General features: G+C 42.0%; 2 protein-coding genes across 12 annotated transcripts in view; one reads left to right on the plus strand and one right to left on the minus strand.

Annotated features, from left to right (window-relative positions):
- LOC138664128 (oocyte zinc finger protein XlCOF6-like) overlaps positions 1 to 19,809 on the plus strand; it is a 130,250-nt gene that overhangs the window by 57,093 nt on the left and 53,348 nt on the right. The window contains exon 7 of the mRNA XM_069750564.1: positions 4,040 to 4,528. Within this exon, the coding sequence (XP_069606665.1) occupies positions 4,040 to 4,528 (489 nt within the window). The remainder of the gene's footprint in view (positions 1 to 4,039; positions 4,529 to 19,809) is intronic.
- On the minus strand, positions 7,103 to 13,029 carry LOC138664123 (uncharacterized). 11 transcript variants are annotated; one of them, XR_011318296.1, is made up of 4 exons: positions 11,122 to 13,029; positions 7,804 to 8,423; positions 7,654 to 7,732; positions 7,103 to 7,549 (listed from the first exon to the last, which is right to left on the minus strand). XR_011318296.1 is itself a non-coding variant. In XM_069750559.1 (4 exons), exons 3-4 carry the CDS (start codon positions 11,860 to 11,862, stop codon positions 8,409 to 8,411), a joined length of 756 nt encoding a protein of 251 aa, XP_069606660.1. In that variant the 5' UTR covers positions 11,863 to 12,449; positions 12,554 to 12,632; positions 12,704 to 13,029; the 3' UTR covers positions 7,103 to 8,408. The 11 variants fall into 11 exon arrangements, 5 of the variants coding, with proteins under 5 accessions (XP_069606660.1, XP_069606657.1, XP_069606658.1 ...); XM_069750559.1 differs by having other exon boundaries at positions 7,103 to 8,423; positions 11,122 to 12,449; positions 12,554 to 12,632; positions 12,704 to 13,029; XR_011318292.1 differs by having other exon boundaries at positions 7,103 to 8,036; positions 8,116 to 8,423.

A 19,809-nucleotide genomic window follows, 5' to 3' on the forward strand; every position in this document is an offset into this window, starting at 1 on the left:
TAGTGTTACATTAGGTGTAGGTCTAGTAGTGTTAAATTAGGTTTAGTCTAGTAGTGTTCTATTAGGTTTGGGCTTTTTGTTAGCCAGGCATATGCAATATAAAAATGGCCTGCAGAATGTTCGCAGCGGAGTGGGCGTTCACCCTGCCTCTGAAGCAGAGCAGTTTCAGACAATGACAACGACTCTTCCTCCATGGGATCCAACAGACCAAGTTCCACAGTTCCCCCTTCACTGTGGTATCCCAACAATTCCTTTCCCTTCAAATTTCCCCTTTTTTAGCAGCCCCTGGTATAAAAGTTGATGTAACTAATTTTACTCCCTTTGATGTTATTCAAATTTTAATTACTTCACAAGTCCCACAATTGATTGCCCACCAAACAAATTCATATGCTCGTCAATATATTTTCCAAAAACCCACATCCTTTCATTCCTGTTACTGGATCCCCACAAATTAAAACATTTTTAGGCATTACTCTGAGCATGGGATTAGTAAAAAAAAAAAAGACGCTCCGCTCCTACTGAGCAACAAAATCTGTCCACAGCACCTCTGTATTTGCAGCTCTCATGTCTGCTATGAAACCCTCCTGAGATTTAATTTTATTGACAATTCCTAACAACTGACCCCAACTACGATCACCTGAACAAACTGTTAATTCATAGTTTTGATGCCTTAAATGTGAATTTACAATTTTCATAGTCATGAAAATACAGAAAAATCTTTAAATGAGCAGGTGTGTCCAAACTTTCGGTCTGTACTCTATGTAGATTGAGAGTGCCTTATGCACCAGCATGAAACACTAGGGAGAAAGTAGTGCAAATAGGGTCTTATTCAACATACAATTATAATTATTAATCAGATTATGCTAACCTGATACATGATTTAAAAATAATTTTAAATCATTGTACAGCTGCTCTGGATCTACGGGTCGTCGAACCAATGAGATAGAAGATATGGAAGAATTTGTGGATACCTTCCACGCCGCTGTATATGGAAGACGTCTATATTCAGGAGTTTATTCAAGCATGCATTTTTATTCAGTAAAAAAACAGCATGTTTGAATAAATTCCTGAGTATTGACATTTTCCACACATAGCGGCGCTGGAGATATCCTCAAATGTTTCCTAATCTTCCTTCATGCACCAACACGAACAGATCAAGGAAAGATGGAAAGAATACACGGAGCACCTCTACAAGAGCGGCTCAGTGATATGGGAAGAAACTAAGACTGAAAATAGTAATGAACTGAACATCTTGAAAGATGAAGTTGTTGCTGCGATAAATCTTCTGTCAAGCAACAAAGCGCCTGAATGTGACAATTTTCCAAGAGCACTAATAAAGTCTTCTGAAGCAATAGTTGATGTCATCACATGCCCGTATCAACAGATATGGACTGCTGGTTAATTCTATTCTGAAGAAGGGAGATGCTACCATCTGTGGAAATTATTGGACTATTGAGCTTCTACCTCATGCCAGCAAACTACTACTGAAGATCCTGCAAAGATGGCTACAGCCTTACTTTGACAAAGCTAGCACAGGAACAAGCAGATTAGATGGGTAATGGAAAAGGCCAAACAAGATCTATCGACTGCAGCAAAGCCTTTGACTGGGTTGATCACCAGAAACTTTAGAATACCATTAAGGATATGAGTGAACCATCTGTTCAGCCTCATTAGGAACCTTTACATCGACCAAGAAGCAACAGTCCAAACAAAACATGGCAACAAGGCATGGTTCAAAGTAGAGCTAGACGTCAGACAAAATTGCATCTTATTTCAAAAACGGGGGCTACCAGGTACACATAAAATTGGCCATTTTTATGCGCTAAACGCTCTCATTTTTCATATTTCTAGTGCAGTAATGCAGTTCAATTTTCGTGTTTCATATTTGCATGTTTCAGCGCTACAGTGTGCTGCCTTGTTTACTTAAAATTGCATCTTGTCACCATTTTTCCTCAATTCATATTCAGAAGTTATTTTCAGGAAGGTTGGACTTGGCAAAAAAGAAGGAATCAAAATTGCTAGACAAATCATCAACAATCTTAAATACACAGACGACACAACATTGATAGCAACAAATGTAGGTGGAATGCAGGACTTATTGTGGAGTGTCATTATGGATGATAAAGAAACAAGACAGAAGAAAAATATACGCCTTGGAAATGTGGTGCTGGAAAAGGATGTTATCAGTACCATGGATGGCAAGAAAAACAAATCAATCTTGTAACAAATCAAGACAGACATGTCACTTGAAGGAAGTATCAGGAATCTATGACTTGCCTACTTTGTACACATCATATGAAGAGAGCAATCACTGGAGAAGGACATCATGGTCGGAAGAATAGAAGGAACAAGGCAAATAGGAAGAATAGCAACCCATTTGCTTGATACAACAAGATAATAGCAGAGAAGACCCTGGTAGATCTATAGAGGCTTGCACAAGATCAATCTTCCTACAGAGAGTTCAACCATCAAGTCGGCATGGCTCGACATGGAACTGAGGGTCACTAAATTATAATAACATGCACCAGGCCTAACCAGGACTCAGATGAGTCCACTCAGAAGAGGTAAGTATGTTAAATTAACTCCTTACAGGATGGACCTGCAGGTCCACAGGATGAGATTTTGGAGGATATTTGGAATAAACATTTGTATAGCGGTAATCCATCGTCACGTAGAAATGTGGAAATGTCAGTATTAGTCACTCTATAAAACCTTCCATCTGTGTGGGTATGTGCTACAGAAAAACATATGTATGGTTGCACAACTGACGTGTTTTGTGCTTGTTCATAGCCTTTAATCAAAACGGGAAAAATACCAGCTGGTAGATCACATGGTGCATGATTAATAACTTATCCCATAGTAGGAAATAGACCAGTACAGCACAGAAAGATAATATTAAGAAAACAATAATATAATAAAATACTTATGCAGCCTCAAACCCGTAGCGGACAGATGTTGCAGCATAGTAGATGGGATTTCAAGAAATCCCATGCCTAGTCTGTGTCCACAGATGCCTGCGGCTCACCCGCGAAGACTTACATGCAGCGTATGTTTCGAGACCGTAGCATGTCAATTTCTCTTGCCGAGACACTAGTCTCTGCAAGAGAAATTTCACCCGTAGAATGTATTGAACACTGTGAATCCGCACGGTTCAGTGAACACATGCGTAGTCACCTGTGTTCAATAGATGGCAGCAATAATTTACATTTCTGAATGCCACAGGAATAACAACCCGTACATGACCACCACGTAGCTGTTTTCCCTGATTTGCTCTTCCTTAAATAAACTATGGAGATAACTCATATGGCAACATGCTTTTATATCCGTATCAATCATTTTTAAAGCAAAACCAAGCCACATGACTTGGGGGAAAAAAAAGCCAAACCTGAATCTCTATTTGCAGAAACGTGTTTCAGGTGTTACCCTCCTCAGTGCAAAGCAGCAGATCTGATTTAGATGTATGAGAGGCCTCTGACTGGATAGAGATTTTAATTTGGTCTTTATCCTAAGTCATGTGGCAAGGCTCGTTATAGGATCGATATTGATTTTTAGAATAGCTACTTCCAATAGGTGGTACTAGAGGTCCTCTTCCTCTCTGTTGGAACAATTTGCATATTTAGTTTCCCAGAGGAGCATTGCATGGCTTATAAGTCTCTTTACTGTGGCATGTCAAGCATCTCATTCTCCACAAGAAGAGATGTTACCCATTAGACTCCAGTCCGTTTTCTCATAGAGCTAAATCAGACCTCTTGTTTTGCACTAAGGAGGGGCAACACCCAGAAACATGTCTGCAAATAGAGAATCTGATTTGGCTTTTATCTTCAGTAGCAAGGCTAGTTGAAGAGTCAATATTGACTTTTAGCACTGCTACTTCCAATAGGTGGAACTAGAGATCAAGACCTCTTTCTCTCTGAAGATGCAATGTGCACAGTACAAACTGTAGACATTTTTATGCTATAACATATTTAGTAATACATTTGAATTAATATATTTTCAAAGAAGTGCTTTTGAAAAAAATGTATTTCTTTTTTTTTTTCAGATTTTAAGACTGATGATCATGATATCACATCAGATATATATGAAGGACATGCTATTATATCAGATATACCCTCAGTCCTTCAGACTAAAGATTTATCATTTGATCCTTTGAAACAGGTCCTATCTACTGATTCTTCACAGGCTGATAAGCAAAATAAATATGACAAAAGGGATGGTGGACATCAAAGAACACATATGAAAAAGAAGACAATTTCATGTTCAGTATGTGGGAAATATTTTCCATACAAATCAGCTCTTGCTAGACATCAGAGAATTCACACAGGGGAGAAGCCATTTTCATGTTCAGAATGTGGGAAACGTTTTACACAGAAATCACATCTTGTTGCACATCATAGAATTCACACTGGGGAAAAGCCATTTTCATGTTCAGAATGTGGGAATTGTTGTTATACTAAATCTGATCTTGTTAAACATCAGAGAATTCATACAGGGGAGATGCCGTTTTCATGTTCAGAATGTGGGAATTGTTGTTCTACAAAATCTGTTCTTGTTAAACATCTTAGAATTCACACAGGGGAGAAGCCATTTTCATGTTCAGAATGTGGGAATTGTTTTTATACAAAATCTGATCTTGTTAAACACCAGAGAATTCACACAGGGAAAAACCATTTTCTTGTCTGGAGTGTGGGAAATGTTTTAGAGATAAAACAGTTCTTGTTAGACATCAGAGAATTCACACTGGGAAGAAGCCATTTTTCTGTTCAAATTGTGGGAAATGTTTTAATCGGAAATTAAGTCTTGTTAGACATGAGAGAACTCACACAGCAAAGTAGCTATTATTTTTCTTTCTTTTTTTGTTCATTAATAACTTGTACAAGAGAAAATACAAGGTATAGTAAAGTCACATGTCTACAGGAGAAAGGATATACAATTAAAAATTCTAAATGCCTATTAAAAAATATATACAATAAGAATTGTAACCATTTGTTGTGCAAAATATGGAAAATGTTTTTCAAATACATTAAGTTTAGTTAAAAGTCACACAGACTTGTTCAGAATGTGGAGAAAGTTTTACCTACAAATGTAATGCCCTATTCCCAGCAGATGGCTGTGTCATTCAGCCATTAGCTGCCTTCAACATCAGTGAATGCCTCTACCTGCTGCTATCTTAAATACTGCTGTGAAACTCTGGGAGCGGCATTTAACGTGCACAAACCGTTTGTGCCGTTCCACATGCCCATCCCCTCTCCCTTGTCCTGGAACCAATGGATTAATACAGAGTTCTGTTGAAACACCGGAATTGTAGTTTTTCGTTCACCACAACTAGGCAACAAAATTCAATAAGAAGCACTCAAATACTTTATCTATTCCAAAATGGTATTAATAAAATAATCAGCTTGGCTACAAAAAAAAGAGTCCGTCCCAATCAACAGAAAAATAAAGTTACAGACTTCAGAAAATGGCAACATAAACAAGATTTTTTTTACTTTTATTTTACCTGTACAATAATATAAAACTAGACCAGTTTGGTATTGATGTAATTGTACTGATGAACAATCATGATACCAGATCATATTTACTGCACAATGATCACAGTTCAGCTTGGTGGTTAGCACTGTTGCTGCAGCAGCGATGGGATCATGTATTCCATTCCCACCAAGGACAATATCTGCCAGGTCATTCTATGTGATCCACGTGTTTGCGCGGGTTTCCTCTGTTTTCTCCACATTCCAAAGACATACTGATAGGGAATGTACAGTTTGCCAGAACACATTCACTGGACTGCAGAGAAGTGGCGCAACATTCTATGGACAGATGAGGCACAGACAGTTGTGAAACAACCCATAAACACCGAATTCAAGCCACAGTACACTGTGAAGACTGTAAAACATCGAGGTGCAAGCATAATGATTTAGGGATGTTTCTCATACAATGGAGTTGCGCCCATTCATCGTATACAAGGCACCGTGGACCAGTTTGAATATATCAAAACACTGGAAGAGGTCATGTTGCTTTATGCTGAGGAAGAAATGCCCTTGAAATTGTTGTTTCAGCAGGACAGTGACGCCCAAACACACCAACAAGTGGGCAATATCCTGGTTCATTCCAGACCAATATGATTGATGTTATTAAATGGCCAGCCCAAACTTCAATCCATCTTAAGAATTTGTGGAGGGACATCAAAAATACTGTTTTTGATACACAACCTGTTTTTGATACAATTGTGGCATAGGCTGGCCATGACCACTCTGAACCAATAGAGATTGCAGTAAGGCAGAACAGACAGGTAGTTAGCTCCTTGTCAGCTTGTCTTCCTCTAGCAAAATGGGTCAAAGAAGAAATTTAACTGTGAAAGTTAAAAATTGTTAAAAGTTTTACAGATGGATGTAGCACTCTTGAAATTTGTAAAATATTAGGACATGATCACAGAACCAACAAAAGTTTTGTTGTAAATAGTCAATAGGGTCGCAAAAACTATGTTGATATGAAAAGATATAAATTAACTGCCAAGGCCAAAGATTTGAGAAGAACCAAGCCTGAAGCGACCATGTAATCATTATGCTCCAGTGCTGTCATATTCCAGAACTGCAGCCTCTCTATAGGCACAGAAGTACAAGGTGTTCAGGGATCAGAGACATGGCCAAGGTAAAGAAGGCTGAAACCTGACCACTACTGAACAAGTCACAGAAGGTGAAATGAGAAAAAATATCTGAATACTGTTTTTTTCAATAGTTTTATGGATTGATGAGATAAGTGACTCTTGACAGACCAAATGGATGGGCCCGTGGCTGGATTATTAATGATCACAGACATCCATTTCGACTAAAATGCCAGTAAGATGGAGGTGGGCACTGCTATGGGCTGGTATTATTAAAGATGAGCTACTTGGCTCTTTTTGGATTGAAGATGGACTAAAAATCAAACCCTAAACCTACTGCCAGTTTTTAGCTGACACTTTCTTCAAAAAGTTGTCATCTTTCAAGATAAAACTTGACTGCTGCCATTTGTGACAGTGTTTCTATTCCAGTAGCATTTTCCTGACATATTTTAGTTCCATTTTACAGCAGAAGCCATGGTCCATAAACAGCTTATTCCGGACGTGTTGTGATGCAAAATAGGGGGTTTATTATACATACAGTAAACACAAACGTTTCGGTCGTAACTGGACCTTCATCAGTGTGCTAAAGGAAAATATACAAAGAGAGTGATATCCAAAGCATAAAGGAACAAAATACAGAAAATAAACATAAACAAAACACAATCAAAATAAACAAAAGTATATACAACACAAAAGTCATGACACAGAAATGAGTAATAACCCCATTAGGGGACCATCAAACAAGATTTCCGAGATATTCATGCTGGAAAAAATTGAACGTGTACGTGAAGGTATGGTGACGCGCCAAGAAAGAAGAAGGAACTAGGGGATGGAGGTATGAAAAAGGTGATGATGAGAGACACACTTTACCGTGAGGTATGGGTGAAAAGGTAAACCTACCTAGATTACTAGTATGTTGGAGGAGCCCCACAAGTTAGAACTAAGATGCATCTGAAGGGAAAAATAAAGTGCATGTAGAGATAACCCTGTACGTGCCTATATGGACCATACGTAATACTATAGGGCTTATGGTGCCATGTAAAATAGTTACATACCGGAAGCCTGAAGCTATATAGAATTCAGGTTGTAGAAGCAGTACATAGACGCAGGAGAGTATGTCCCAGGTGGCGCTATCTGCAGGGGAAATAGGTATGATATAAATTGTGCCAGTGAGCTACTAGATAATATAGGAGTATGGTACATACCAGAGGAAAGCCTGAAGCTATATAGATCCCAGGTTGTAGAAGCAATTTGCTGATGCAGGGTAGTGTGTCACAGGTGACACTATCTGCAGGAGGGATAGGTATGATATGACATAGATGGCGCTAGTGAGCCACTAGATGGTGAAGGTATATGGTACACAGGACTTACCCACCCAGTAAATATGAAGCCACGCGGTGTCACCGCTGTTAAGGGCTAAGAGGGAAGTGCACGCTATCTGTATAAGAAAAGTAAATTGTATGAGGGATGCCACCCTGCACTGCTATAATAGAGAGCGTGCAGTGTCTGGGACTTACCAGCCTGATGAATGGAAGGAGCACGCAGTGTCCACTGCAAGTGCAGGCTGGGGAACGGAGCACCAGGGACCTCCTTATATAGTGGGGAAGAGGAATGGTGTGTGCATAGTGTTGCCGGAGAAGTGAGGCTGGAGGGGGCGGGGTGTGGTGACATAAGTGTCACATGACCGCAGGGGGCGGTGTACAATACGTTCCACTGTGAGGAGAAAGAGGTGGAAGTGCTTTCCAAGGCAGTGGATTAGCTGGTGCAGAGGAATAATACGGTGGTCCCAGAGTATCACAGAAGGGTAGATTCAAAGCGGCCGATTCTGTAAAGGAGAGGGAGAGGATTAGCAAGAGAACAACCAACACTATAAATTATGAATACATAAAGATCTTTTATATACTAAGTGCGCTAGTGCCGGTAAAATAAGTGTACATCTACCCATTGAAAACCGCATTAAACGTAATTGGAGGAGAGGGTAGCACATGGTTGCTGATTAAACAACAGATAAGTGAGCAGATGTGCCCAGCTGTACATTAACGTAATATATAAAGAACACCTGGCTGTTTAGGCATCACATAAAGGACAGCAATGAAACATTGAGTCAGGGAGGTTTCGTGCTGAAAAAATGATAAATGGTCATGTAAAAATAATGTAAAAATAAAATTGACACATACAATTACATCATTAGGAGGCGATGTAGCATAGCAGGACCCGTGGATATAATGTAAAATTGTCATTATGACAGGGACTTTAAATAAATGATGATAGCTCGTAGTCCCTGTTGAGTCCCCTGGGGTGCAATGTGTTCAGCTCGTGTATCCAATAAGCCTCCCTCCGTTTGAGAATAGAAACGCGGTCTCCACCCCGGCGAGGTGGTGTGATTTGCTCTATTATCTGAAATTTGAGCTGGGATACATTGTGGCCTTTTTCAATGAAATGTGATGGTATAGGAAGTAGGAGATTCTTGCACCTTATTGTCGATTTATGTTTGGATATCCTAGATTTAACTGATTGGGTGGTCTCCCCAATATACAGAAGACCGCAGGGGCATTTGATGAGATATACCGCGAAATTGGTGTTACAGGTGAAAAAACCGTCAATGGGGTATCTCTTGCCTGTGTGTGGATGGTGGATGATATTGCCCTTAAGGACGTTATTGCACTGGTTGCAACTGAGACAGGGGAAGGTTCCTGTTTTGGGGTTACTTAAAAACCTTTGAGTGATCTGGGGTTGCGTAGGGCCTATATCGGCACGGACTAAACAGTCTTTGATGTTACGGGGCCTTTTGAAACACGGTAGGAAGGGTTGCTGAAATTCCCTGACTGATGGGTATGCTGTATGGAGGATATGCCAATGTTGGCGGATAGATTTATGTAGTCTGTAAGCAGCAGGGTGATATTGGTGAACAAATGGGATACGTGATGTGGCAGGAATTTTATCTCTACGTGCAAGGTCTGTAGTAGAGGACTCTAGAATCCTAGGCGGGTAGCCCCTCTCACAAAATTTAGATTTCATTTCAGATATTCGATGGTCTTTCAGGTCGGGATCAGAAACTATTCTAGTTACCCTGCTGAGTTGGGATTTTGGGATGGACTTTTTCATGTTTAGCGGGTGGAAGCTATTGAAATGCAACAAGCTGTTGCGGTCCGTAGGTTTGGAGTAGAGATCAGTGGTCAAATTACCGTTGATATCCTTCTTGACCAATGTGTCAAGGAAACTAATCTGGTAGAGATCGTGTGTAACAGTAAAATCAAGACCCGGCCACGTAGTTTTTAAAAATTGAAAAAAGGCCTGTAGAGCATCGACATCACCCCTCCAGATGCAAAAAACATCATCAATATATCGTTTCCACGTCAAGACATGGTTGTGGAAGAGCTCATGGGTGTATATTGACGTGTCCTCATAGTGGGCCATATAGGCATTGGCATAAGGAGGTGCCACGTTTGAGCCCATGGCCGAGCCCTTGATTTGAAGATAATAGGTATCCTCAAAAAGAAAAAAGTTGTTATTTAGAATGATTGATAGGAGTTCGCAACAAAAATCTATTAAATCAGGGCTCATGTTATTATTGGAGAGTAGCCAGCGGGTGGATTGGATGCCGTTTGAGTGTGGTATTGACGTGTATAGGTCCTTTACATCAAAAGAGACCAGGATGGTATCTGGAGGGACGGGGGTGATATCCTTGATAATTTGGAGGAAGGCTCCAGTATCCAGTAGAAAAGAGCGAGTGTTTCTAATCAGAGGTGTTAAGATTTTTTCTAAATAAATAGAAATAGGAGCTAACACGGAGTCCGTGGAAGCCACAATTGGTCTGCCTGGTGGATTCTGAAGATCTTTGTGGATTTTTGGAAGGATATATATCACAGGTGTGATCGGGTGTTTTTTAGTGAGGAATTCACGCGTTTTGCCATCGAGTATACCCCGTATACAGAAATCCTCAAGTGTGGTTTTAATGGTGTTCTGAATACCAGCGATAGGGTTATGGGGGAGTTTTTTATAAGTAGAAGTATCACCAAGTTGGCGTAGTACTTCATTCCTATATTGAGTTCTGTCCATAACCACTATGGCCCCACCCTTATCGGCTGGTTTTATGATTAGGTCCCTATCCTGTTGTAGGGACTTTAGGGCCTGTCTCTCTGATGCCGAGAGGTTAGGAGGATAGTGAATTCTGCCTCTGTCTGTCTCTGTGTGAAGTTGTTGGAAGGAATGGTCTATAAATTGAATAAAGGTTTCTAGGGGATGTGAGCCCTTAGGAGGTTGATATGTGCTCCTCTCCCTAAGGCCAAGACTGGCCGCAGTAATACCTATAGGGGGAGTTTGTGCAATGGGGGGTGCAGCCGGGTTAATCTCTGTGAAGTGTACCCTCAATCTTAGGGACCTGTAGAATTTTTGTAAGTCCATCTCCATCTGGAACGTATTGTGTCTATAACTGGGACAAAAAGAAAGCCCTTTCTGTAGAGCACTGTGTTCAGCTATCCCTAAAGATTTTGAGGAGATATTGACAACTAATGGTTGTGTACCTGAGATCTGGTGACCCGGGCGAAGTCCATGTTTCTGGGACCTGTTGAGCCCCCGTCTAGTCCTCTTCTTTTCCCTTGTCTTCTCTGTCGGCCTAAAAAACGAGCTGGGTATGGATGTCTGGCGGATCTCTCTGGGTCCGAGTCGGAAGTTGTGTAGTCCACTGATGAGTGATGACCATCCTGTCTGAAGGGCTTTCTGGTTGAGGACTTGTCCTGCCATTGGTAGACCCGGTTGGACTCGTAATCCTCGAGATCCCTCTGGAATTTGGACCTTTTTTTGAGTTCGATGTCGCGGCGATGCTGGCTGATGTTGGTATCAATCTTCTTTTTAAGAGCGTCAAAGTCGTCCACGGATATAGTTGAAGACAGTTGGCTTTCAATGTTCTTAATCTGTTCCTGCGTGGAGGAGATTTCTTTGTGCAGGTGCTCTAGCGTTAAAAGCATGAGATCAAAAGAGCATTTATTCAAGATATGTTCGAACTTAGTGCAAAACTCTGGGGAATTGCTGAATAAAGTGGGACGAAGTGAAACCCGCAGGCCCCGGGGAATTCTCTGTGCTTTAAGGTATTCGGTCAGAGTGGCCCCGTGCAGTTCTAAATTAGTGCAGCGTCGGAGTTCACGCTCCCAGTCCCTACCCCGTGTTTCACAAGGGGGGATTTTAAGAAAATCACTTGGGATTTTGGACAAGGCAATGATGTTCGATGTCTCCTCGGGGTTATAGGAGAAAGTTAGGGATGACATGACAAGAAAGGCGTGCTGATCATAAGGGTAATACTGGTAATATAGAAAATGTTCAGCACAGCCGAAGGGAGGAGGTGCACGGTCATAGGTTCCCAAGCCTCAATGTGTAAATAACCAGTGACTGGCACACTCCGGACGTGTTGTGATGCAAAATAGGGGGTTTATTATACATACAGTAAACACAAACGTTTCGGTCGTAACTGGACCTTCATCAGTGTGCTAAAGGAAAATATACAAAGAGAGTGATATCCAAAGCATAAAGGAACAAAATACAGAAAATAAACATAAACAAAACACAATCAAAATAAACAAAAGTATATACAACACAAAAGTCATGATACAGAAATGAGTAATAACCCCATTAGGGGACCATCAAACAAGATTTCCGAGATATTCATGCTGGAAAAAATTGAACGTGTACGTGAAGGTATGGTGAAGCGCCAAGAAAGAAGAAGGAACTAGGGGATGGAGGTATGAAAAAGGTGATGATGAGAGACACACTTTACCGTGAGGTATGGGTGAAAAGGTAAACCTACCTAGATTACTAGTATGTTGGAGGAGCCCCACAAGTTAGAACTAAGATGCATCTGAAGGGAAAAATAAAGTGCATGTAGAGATAACCCTGTACGTGCCTATATGGACCATACGTAATACTATAGGGCTTATGGTGCCATGTAAAATAGTTACATACCGGAAGCCTGAAGCTATATAGAATTCAGGTTGTAGAAGCAGTACATAGACGCAGGGGAGTATGTCCCAGGTGGCGCTATCTGCAGGGGAAATAGGTATGATATAAATTGTGCCAGTGAGCTACTAGATAATATAGGAGTATGGTACATACCAGAGGAAAGCCTGAAGCTATATAGATCCCAGGTTGTAGAAGCAATTTGCTGATGCAGGGTAGTGTGTCACAGGTGACACTATCTGCAGGAGGGATAGGTATGATATGACATAGATGGCGCTAGTGAGCCACTAGATGGTGAAGGTATATGGTACACAGGACTTACCCACCCAGTAAATATGAAGCACCAGGGACCTCCATAATTTATAGTGTTGGTTGTTCTCTTGCTAATCCTCTCCCTCTCCTTTACAGAATCGGCCGCTTTGAATCTACCCTTCTGTGATACTCTGGGACCACCGTATTATTCCTCTGCACCAGCTAATCCACTGCCTTGGAAAGCACTTCCACCTCTTTCTCCTCACAGTGGAACGTATTGTACACCGCCCCCTGCGGTCATGTGACACTTATGTCACCACACCCCGCCCCCTCCAGCCTCACTTCTCCGGCAACACTATGCACACACCATTCCTCTTCCCCACTATATAAGGAGGTCCCTGGTGCTCCGTTCCCCAGCCTGCACTTGCAGTGGACACTGCGTGCTCCCTCCATTCATCAGGCTGGTAAGTCCCAGACACTGCACGCTCTCTATTATAGCAGTGCAGGGTGGCATCCCCCATACAATTTACTTTTCTTATACAGATAGCGTGCACTTCCCTCTTAGTTTTTGATTAAAAAAAAAATAGCATAAAAGCCATCCCACCTCAGCACCGTGCAGGGTTTTGCTCATTTTGTTTCTTGTAGGTTGTGTAAGCTTTCCTCTATTAGCATGGTAACCTCTGCTGTACTTCCCCTTCCCCACATTGTCTGTTCAGAGATGAGTCACACTTATATCTGTTGTGCTCAGGGCAACTTGAAATCTCTTTGCAGTGAGCATTCAACAAGCTCCTTACATGTAATGACAGCCAGCTCTGCTCTCACTGCAGAACGACTACAAGACACTGTGAGCACAGCAGACATATGTGTGACTCTCCTCTGGACAGGCAGTGATGGGGAAGGTGCAGCACAACAGACATTGCTAGGAGGGGAGAGCTAGAAGAGTTTGTAATGTGGCACAGGTAAACTCAGCAGCCCTTTGGTCAACATCATACAAGCAGAAGAAGTACACGCCCCCAGTGAAAAATACCTAATAACATACACTAAAACTTAACAAACGTTAACTCATTAGATGCCAAATACTTTGATTGCTAATATCTTTGCAACAGAGATGTGAAATGAAAAAGTCCAAAAACATTTTATTCCGCTCTGCAGCAACTATTACATTGTGTATCCAATTCAACAAGAAGAATTTGGTGAAATGTTCTCTTTAATACTAATTAAGTATAATAACGTATTTCCAGGATTGGAGTTGTTTTGGTACCTTCTTTTTTATTTAGGTCATTATACTTACATTGGAATGGCCATAGTAATCTTGATGAAGAGGCTGCTGGACAAAGGTATGCAAACTTCTGGATTTCTATTTACTATTAATAAAAGTGCAATTCAATTGATTAATGCTATTCACGACACATTACACATATGGCTGATTCATCAAATAATTTTGTCCAAATTCGATTTTTGCTGTGTGTACACCAGTCGTGACCAGCACCACCATTTTGAATGGTAAGCTGAGCTTCATGGAGAGGGGTTTGACAGCGAACGAGCACAGCCAACAGAGTCGTGATAGTTTTGTTAAATATATGCAATACAAATCAAGCCAGACATGTCACTTAAAGCAAGAATCACTGATCTACAACTAGCCTACTTTGGAGATATCATACTAATAGATCAAGGACATCATGAGAAAGGACATCCTGGTCGGAAGAATAAAAGGAAAAAGGCCAAGAGGAAGACCAGCAACCCGATGGCTTGATACTATCAACATAATGGTGTAGAAGACCCTGGTAGACCTATCTAGACTTGCATAAGCTCAATCTTCCTACAAATCGTTCATCCATGAAGTCGCCATGGTTCCAGATTAAGCCAAAGGCCGTTAAAAATAAAAATGTGCATTACATATATATTTTTAGAAGATGGTCTTAACATTTCTTTTAATATTTTTTATTCGCCATCTGATACATCAGGAGGATTTCACAATAATTCTTATATAAAATAGAGTGGTTTAATAAGTTGTGTTCATAAAGTAGTTATAGAAAAATACAGAATAGATGAAGAAGTTATAATTTAAGAGAACCTGTCACCAGGTTTGGCTGATACGAGATATAGCCATCACCTTTCAGGCTTATCTACAGCATTCTATAATGCTGTATATAAGAGAAGAAAAATAACTTATTATACTCACCTAAGGCGGTTCGGTCCGATGGGTTTTGCAGGTCCTGGTCCGGCGCCTCTCATCTTCTTGCAATGCTGCCCTCCTGCTTGTTTCACAGGCTCGTGAGCATCACGCTCATGCGCTGGTGTACTTATCTGCCTTGTTGAAGGCAGAGCAAATTCCTGCAGTGTGCAGGTGCTGGGCCTCTGACCTTTCCCGGGGCCTGGGCACTGCAGTACTTTGCTTTGCCCTCAACAGGGCAGATAAGTGTGCAGGAGCACGATGCTGGGGAGCCTGTGTGGATGATGCAGGGCTGCCACTAGGAATTTTGGGGCCCCATACTGGCAAAATTTTTTGGGCCCCCTTGAGACTCTACTCAGGCTCCACCCCAGTCCCGTCTCCACCTATCGAACTGTCCACAGTCCCATTGCTCTCTCTTGGAAAAACTCCACTTCTCACCAGTCACACATAACAGTTCCCATCACCAGATCACACATATAGCCTGCAGCTCTTGTTTTGGCCAAAAGTTTTTTTTTAATCTGCCACCACAACAAGATAGACGTTTGGCTGGGCCCTAATCTACTCTAACATTAAACATTTGTTAAAATATGCAAAACAATTTAGGTGTATTTTTATTTATTTTTTTTAATTTTCAAAATTACATACCACCTCACAATGACCAGACACCATATTACCACCACATAGTGACCTATAATACCACATACAAGAAACAAATACCGCCTCACCATGTCCAGACCACATATTACCACCACAGTGACCGAATAATATCACATACAAGGAACAAATACCACTGTGCCATGTACAGACCACATATTACCACCACATGGAGACCAATAAAACCACATACAAAGAACAAGTACCAACACAACATGACCAGACCACATATTACAACCACACAGTGACTGAATAACAGCACATACAAGGGACCAATACCACCACACCATGACCAGACCACATATTAACCCCACATAGGGACCAAATAATAGCACATATAAGGAACAAATACAGCCACACCATGGTCGGACAACATTCCCACCACATAGTGACTGAATACTACTATATTGATCATTAAAAAAAAACAATACTATCACCATAAGTGCCATTATACACAAGATCTGTACATAGTATGCAGTGTCTGTGTACAGGTAATACAGCGATCACCGGTGACATACACAGGACCTCTTTATATAGTATACAGTGTATAGTGTCAGTGTATAGGTAACACTGACTCACCAGTGACGTCTCTAGGTGAAGTCTTTCATCCAGCACAGACCGCCATCACTTCATCCAGCCAGGGCTCATCTCTGCAGGAAATAACAGTTATCAAGCTCCGCTTGCAGAACACATTACTTAATTTTCCCCAACTTCTATTATTATAATATCCCTTAATTAGCCCCTATGGTAATAATAATAGCCCCCATCCTAGCCCCATGTATCTCATTCCTGGCTTCAGCCATATGTTCTCCCATCCTGCCCTCATGAGTACCCATTCTGCCCCATATGATCTCCCCATCCTGCCCCATATGATCTCCCCATCCTGCCCCTTCAGTCTCCAACGTATCCATCCTTCCCCATGATCCTGCACGATCTATCTCCAATCCTGCCCCATGTCTTTCATTCTGCCCATGTCTCCATTCCTGCCCCATCTGTCTCCAGTCCTGCCCTCAGTGTGTCCAGCATCTCTGCCCCCAATATCCAGCATCTCTTCCCCAGTGTCCAGCATCTCTGCCCCCAGTGTCCAGCATCCTGCCCCCCCCAATGTGTCCAGCATCCTGCCCCCCCCAGTGTGGCCAGCATCCTGCCCCCAGTGTGTCCAGCATCTCTGCCCCCAGTGTCCAGCATCTCTGCCCCAATATCAGCATCAAAACAATACTATTACGATAAGTGCCATTATACACAAGATCTGTACTTAGTATGCAGTGTCTGTGTATAGGTAATACAGTGATCACCAGTGACATTATACACAGGGGCTCTGTATATAGTGTCAGTGTGCAGATAATACAGTGATCACTGGTGACATTATACACAGGAGCTCTGTATAGTGTCAGTGTACAGGTAATGGGGATCACCAGTGACCTTATACACAGGAGCAATGTATATAGTGTACAGGTAATACAGGGATCATCAGTGACATTATACATTGGAGCTCTGTATATAGTGTCAGTTTACAGGTAATACAGTGATTACTGGTGACATTATACACAGGAGCTCTGTATAGTGTCAGTGTACAGGTAACGGGGATCACCAGTGACCTTATACACAGGAGTACTGTATATAGTGTACAGGTAGTACAGGGATCATCAGTGACATTATACACTGGAGCTCTGTATATAGTGTCAGTTTACAGGTAATACAGTGATCACCAGTGACATTATGCATAGGAGCTCTGTGTATAGTGTCAGTGTACAGGTAACACAGTGATCACCAGTGATATACACAGGAGCTCTATATGTAGTGTCAGTGTAAAGGTAATACACTGTTCACTGGTGACATTGTACAAAGGACCTCTGTATATAGCATATAGTGTCAGTATACAGGTAACACACTGACTCACCAGTGGTGTCTCTAGGTGAAGTCCATCTTCGCTTTTCATCTTCATCCAGCACAGACCGCCATCACTTCTTTCAGCCAGGGCTCATCTCTGCAAGAAATAACACAGTTATCTAGAGCTCTGCTTGCAGAACACATTACTTAATTTTTTCCCAACTTCTACACTACACCAGATAAAGAAAAAAAGTGACATAGTGTCGCCCTGCACAGCAACAGGACCGACCCCCATTTAAAACAGTAACCTCAAAAAATAAATACATTACTGCAGTAATAATATCCATCAATTAGCCCCTATGGTAATAATATTCCGCATCTTGGCCCCTTGTTTCTCCCATCCTGCCCTCATGAGTATCCATTCTGCCCTCATATGATCTCCCCATCTGTCTCCATCCTGCCCCATCTGTCCCATGATCCTGCCCTATCTGTCTCCATTGTATCCATCTTACCCCATGATCCTGCACCTTGTGTCTCCATCCTGCACCATGATCCTGCCCCATCTGTCTCCATCCTGCCCAATCTGTCTCCATCCTGCCCCATGATCCTGCCAAATCTGTCTCCATCCTGCCCCGTGTCTCCATTCTGCCTTGTCTCCATTCTTCCCCATGTCCCATTCTGCACCATGTCTCTATTCTGCCCCATGTCTCCATTCTGCACCACATGATTACATCCTGCCCCTTGTCTCCCATCCTGCCCCCATGTCTCCCATCCTGCCCCTGTGTCTCCATTCTGCCCCTTGTCTCCATTCTGCCCCATGTGTTTACATCCTGCCCCCATGTCTCCCATCCTGCCCCCGTGTCTCCCATTCTGCACCGTGTCTCCATTCTGCCCCATGTCTCCATTCTGCACTATGTCTCCATTTTGCGCCATGTCTCCATTTTGCACCATGTGTTTACATCCTGCCCCATGTCTCCATCCTGCCCCCGTGTCTCCCAACAGAGTTTAACTGAACTTGCGTCTCGGTGCGAGCCCCCTCTGCTCATCGGGCCCCATACGCCATTCAGGGCAAGAATGCCCTGATGGCGACCCTGGGATAATGCAGGGACAAGTCATCCACATGATGAAAGCAGGAGGATGGGAATCGTAAGATGATGAGAGGTGCTGGACCAGGACTTGTGACATCCATGGGACCGGACCGCCCTCAGGTGAGTATAATAAAAGCTATTTTTCTTCTCTTACAGATCTGGTTGGGGCCAGATGTACATCATTATATAATGCTGTTGTAGCTGTTTGCGTTCTGACCCAAAGTCAGATATGCCAGATCACCAGTGAGGCCAAATTAAGAGGTTACGCCCTCAAGATTTACAAGCGCATGGAGAAAGGAATGCACACAGGATGTGAGCAAATCACTCTTCTGGTTTGATCATACAAGAGGCAGCATTTTTATACCATTTACAGCAAATGTAAGTCATGTAGCCTCCAGTTACCCAGGGTCATGCTTTATTTACCATGTACCCGGAACATGTTGTTGCTGACTATTGAAAACCTTTCATATAACATAAGAAGTATAAAATCCTTGAACGGAGACTATAAGACGACTACATTATTAGAACTAATTCTACCAATTAAAGGAAAAACATTAACCCTTCTATATCACTGTATTTCAGCCCTGAAAGGGGGTGGTCATAACTCGTATTGGCCAAACCCGGTGACAGTTTCCCTTTAAGTAATCCAACAATAATTTTCAGTGCATTTAACATAGTTAGTAAGGCCGAAAAAAGACATTTGTCCATCCAGTTCAGCCTATATTCCATCATAATAAATACCCAGATCTACGTCCTTCTACAGAACCTAATAATTGTATGATACAATATTGTTCTGCTCCAGGAAGACATCCAGGCCTCTCTTGAACCCCTCGACTGAGTTCGCCATCACCACCTCCTCAGGCAAGCAATTCCAGATTCTCACTGCCCTAACAGTAAAGAATCCTCTTCTATGTTGGTGGAAAAACCTTCTCTCCTCCAGACGCAAAGAATGCCCCCTTGTGCCCGTCACCTTCCTTGGTATAAACAGATCCTCAGCGAGATATTTGTATTGTCCCCTTATATACTTATACATGGTTATTAGATCGCCCCTCAGTCGTCTTTTTTCTAGACTAAATAATCCTAATTTCGCTAATCTATCTGGGTATTGTAGTTCTCCCATCCCCTTTATTAATTTTGTTGCCCTCCTTTGTACTCTCTCTAGTTCCATTATATCCTTCCTGAGCACCGGTGCCCAAAACTGGACACAGTACTCCATGTGCGGTCTAACTAGGGATTTGTACAGAGGCAGTATAATGCTCTCATCA

Source organism: Ranitomeya imitator, chromosome 2 (assembly GCF_032444005.1).
Source record: "Ranitomeya imitator isolate aRanImi1 chromosome 2, aRanImi1.pri, whole genome shotgun sequence".
Taxonomy (NCBI): domain Eukaryota; kingdom Metazoa; phylum Chordata; class Amphibia; order Anura; family Dendrobatidae; genus Ranitomeya; species Ranitomeya imitator.